This window comes from Micropterus dolomieu, linkage group LG02, assembly GCF_021292245.1.
Source record: "Micropterus dolomieu isolate WLL.071019.BEF.003 ecotype Adirondacks linkage group LG02, ASM2129224v1, whole genome shotgun sequence".
Lineage (NCBI taxonomy): Eukaryota > Metazoa > Chordata > Actinopteri > Centrarchiformes > Centrarchidae > Micropterus > Micropterus dolomieu.
In genome coordinates, this window is record NC_060151.1 from 10114171 (window position 1) to 10117049 (window position 2879).

Sequence of the window (2879 nt, forward strand, 5' to 3'; positions counted from 1 at the left end):
CTTCATTACACTGGCTCCCAGTATGTTTTAGAATTGACTTTAAAATTCTATTGATCACTTTTAAAGCTCTTCATGGTCTCTCGCCTTGTTATATTTCTGACCTTTTAGTCCCATACGCACCAGCACGTACCTTGAGATCCTCGGGCAGAGGTCTGTTGTCTGTTCCAGAGTCTCGACTGAAAACTAAAGGGGACAGAGCGTTTGCTGTCAGGGCCCCGAGGCTCTGGAACAGCCTGCCCGAGGAAATCAGGTCGGCTGAGTCAGTGAACTCTTTTAAGTCCCTTCTTAAAACATACTTTTATAGGAGAGCTTTTCCCGATCTTATTTGACTTTATTTTATCCCTTTTATTTTATTGTATTTTACTAATTTTATATTAAATTTTCATGCTCTTATCTTTTTTTTTTTTTGTATTATTCTTTACACTTGTTAAAGCACTTTGTAACTTGTTTTTGAAAAGTGCTCTACAAATAAGGATTATTATTATTATTATTATAAGACTCATCCAATAGGCCACCGTCAAGAGCCACAGTTATGACGAAAATCCACGAGCTCTATCAAAACGAAAAAGAATAAAGGAAAGAGGTCTTGGCTCAAGTAAATCATATCGCCCTGACAGGAGACCATTGGACATCAGTGAATAACAACAATTATTTGGCTGTGTTAATAAACAGACATAATATGAAAATTATGTATCTGTGTCTTTTTATTTATCTTTTGGTATGCATTTCAGAAAAAAAAATGGTTAGGATTCAGGTGTAATTGCAAATAGTGATTAATCATGATTAATCCACTGAAAATTCTGATTAATTTGATTAAAAATTTTAATCATTTGACAGCCCTAAAAAAATACATTATTTTATAGAAATCTTGTTTAAACACACGCGCGCGCGCACACACGTCATTCTCAGGTGAAGAACATTAAAACCTTTGCTCCACATATAGATTTACATGGTTTAATTTTCAAAAAACACCATATTTTTTATCATACTGCACATTGCTACAGCGCCTCCTCTTTTCATCCTGTGTTGAAGGCTTCACTTTAGCTATGGAGTGATACATCTTGTCTCTAAATGATAGCCAATCAGAAGCAGAGAACGGCGGGTCAGTGAGAAGCAGGGCTTCGGTTCAGCTGTACATGTTGCCGACCAGCTTAGCAACATAGACTGGAGCAAGAGTTTCAGAGTGGTGAGTTATTAATCTGTAACAAATGTATCTTTTATCCATAAAGTTTTAACTGTTTTCTGTGAGAGACGGGAACTCCCTTTGAGGTGGACTTTGGGCTTTTTCACTTTGCAAACCAATTCCATGCACAAAAATATATATAACACAATAAAGAAAAAGTTTTTTTTATATGTATAAAATGCATAAATAGAACGGAAAAAGCCAAAAAGCATAATTTGACCTCTTTAACCCGACTCAAAGAGAGGCACAAGCTGGGGCTATATTATTATTATTTGTTGATTTAGTTTTTCTGTGATCAGTATACTGCTAACCAAACTAGCCAATATGCAAGCTATCTGTATTAGTAATTTACTATTGGGATAACTGTTAAGCATTTTACTGTTCTGACTCATTACTATGCTGTAATTCTTAATAGTGTTTCCATGACATGAGGGCCAATATAACTCGACAGCTAATCTGTGCTTCTATTAATCCAGTGTCCTTGTTCCTGTGCCTGTTCATTTTTGCACAGCCTTTCATTTATTTAGATGTTTATGATCTATGATGATGTTTATGGAAACTATCATTATCTATCATCAAATAATTTGCCAAATAGTGTAGTGACAGTTTCACAATTGCCTCCAGTAAAAGGTCTGTCTTTAGATGCTACTAGAACTTTAGCTCCCTGTATAGCTGTGCACCTACATACATAGTGAGGGGCAGAAGAGGGACCTAAATATTTCATAAAATCTCAAAAAATGTTTCCAAAGCAGTAGCAGCTGCCTGGGTTCAAATCTAGCCCAGGCCCTTTGCTGCGTGTCATCCCCTCTCTCCCGAGCCTTTCCTGTCTCTGTCTACTGTCACTATTGCCCAAAAAAAGCTTTACAATGCCATAACATCATATTCATCATATCATCATATAGTAAATGTTTAACTTCTTAAGTTTGACTTGTCACTGTCCCTGAAATGCATGCTGGGACCCATGTCCTGACTGTTGGGTAAGAGTAGACTAATTATCCAGTTTGGACGATGTCGTCAACTCAACCCTTTAGAGTGGCTGGGTTAAGTGAGCGGCGCATGGCCCGCTGCCTGTCATCATCTATTATTTATGTTACCTGTTGCCATTTGATAACCACTCTACAAACACCCTTGACTTGAACTCACATGATAACCAGAGACAAGCATGTACTGTGTTGCAATTTAAATTTAAACCTAACTGTTGCCGTAAGTACAAATCTAATCAGACAGTTCTGCAACGTTCTTGACTTGACCTGAGCCCAATACAAATCACCTCAGTCTGATCTATAGGTAAAGGTATTTCAGTCTTTATACACCCTGACTGTTGTAGATACTGTAAATACATTAAATCAATAACTTCTCACAGTATGTCTTACTTAAACATCAAAGACTGCCCTAATCACACACACACGTTACATGTGTTCTGGCTGAGAAAGGAGTAATAAAGTGCCGTCTGAGGGTAAACTTTGGTCTTAATGACACAGAAGTTTAATAAATGGCCATAAATAAGATGCTCACATCCTGGATTGTAGATACAGAAATAGCTTCTTTGTGTTTCCACTCAGTAATGATTAGATTCCACAAGCCCAGCTGTGCATGAATACATGGTCACACATACCCAGAGAACGTGAGGACATGGTGTGAAAAGCCTTCTCTCCAATCTTTGAAAGTGCGCTGAAGTAGGCCTCACTTGTCACAG

General features: G+C 37.5%; 1 protein-coding gene across 1 annotated transcript in view; it reads right to left on the minus strand.

The window, feature by feature from the left end:
* baiap2l2a (BAR/IMD domain containing adaptor protein 2 like 2a) overlaps positions 1-2879 on the minus strand; it is a 14909-nt gene extending 12030 nt beyond the window's left edge. Inside the window, exon 1 of the mRNA XM_046073935.1 lies at positions 2799-2879. Coding sequence (XP_045929891.1) covers positions 2799-2817 — 19 coding nt within the window. The 5' untranslated portion in view covers positions 2818-2879. The remainder of the gene's footprint in view (positions 1-2798) is intronic.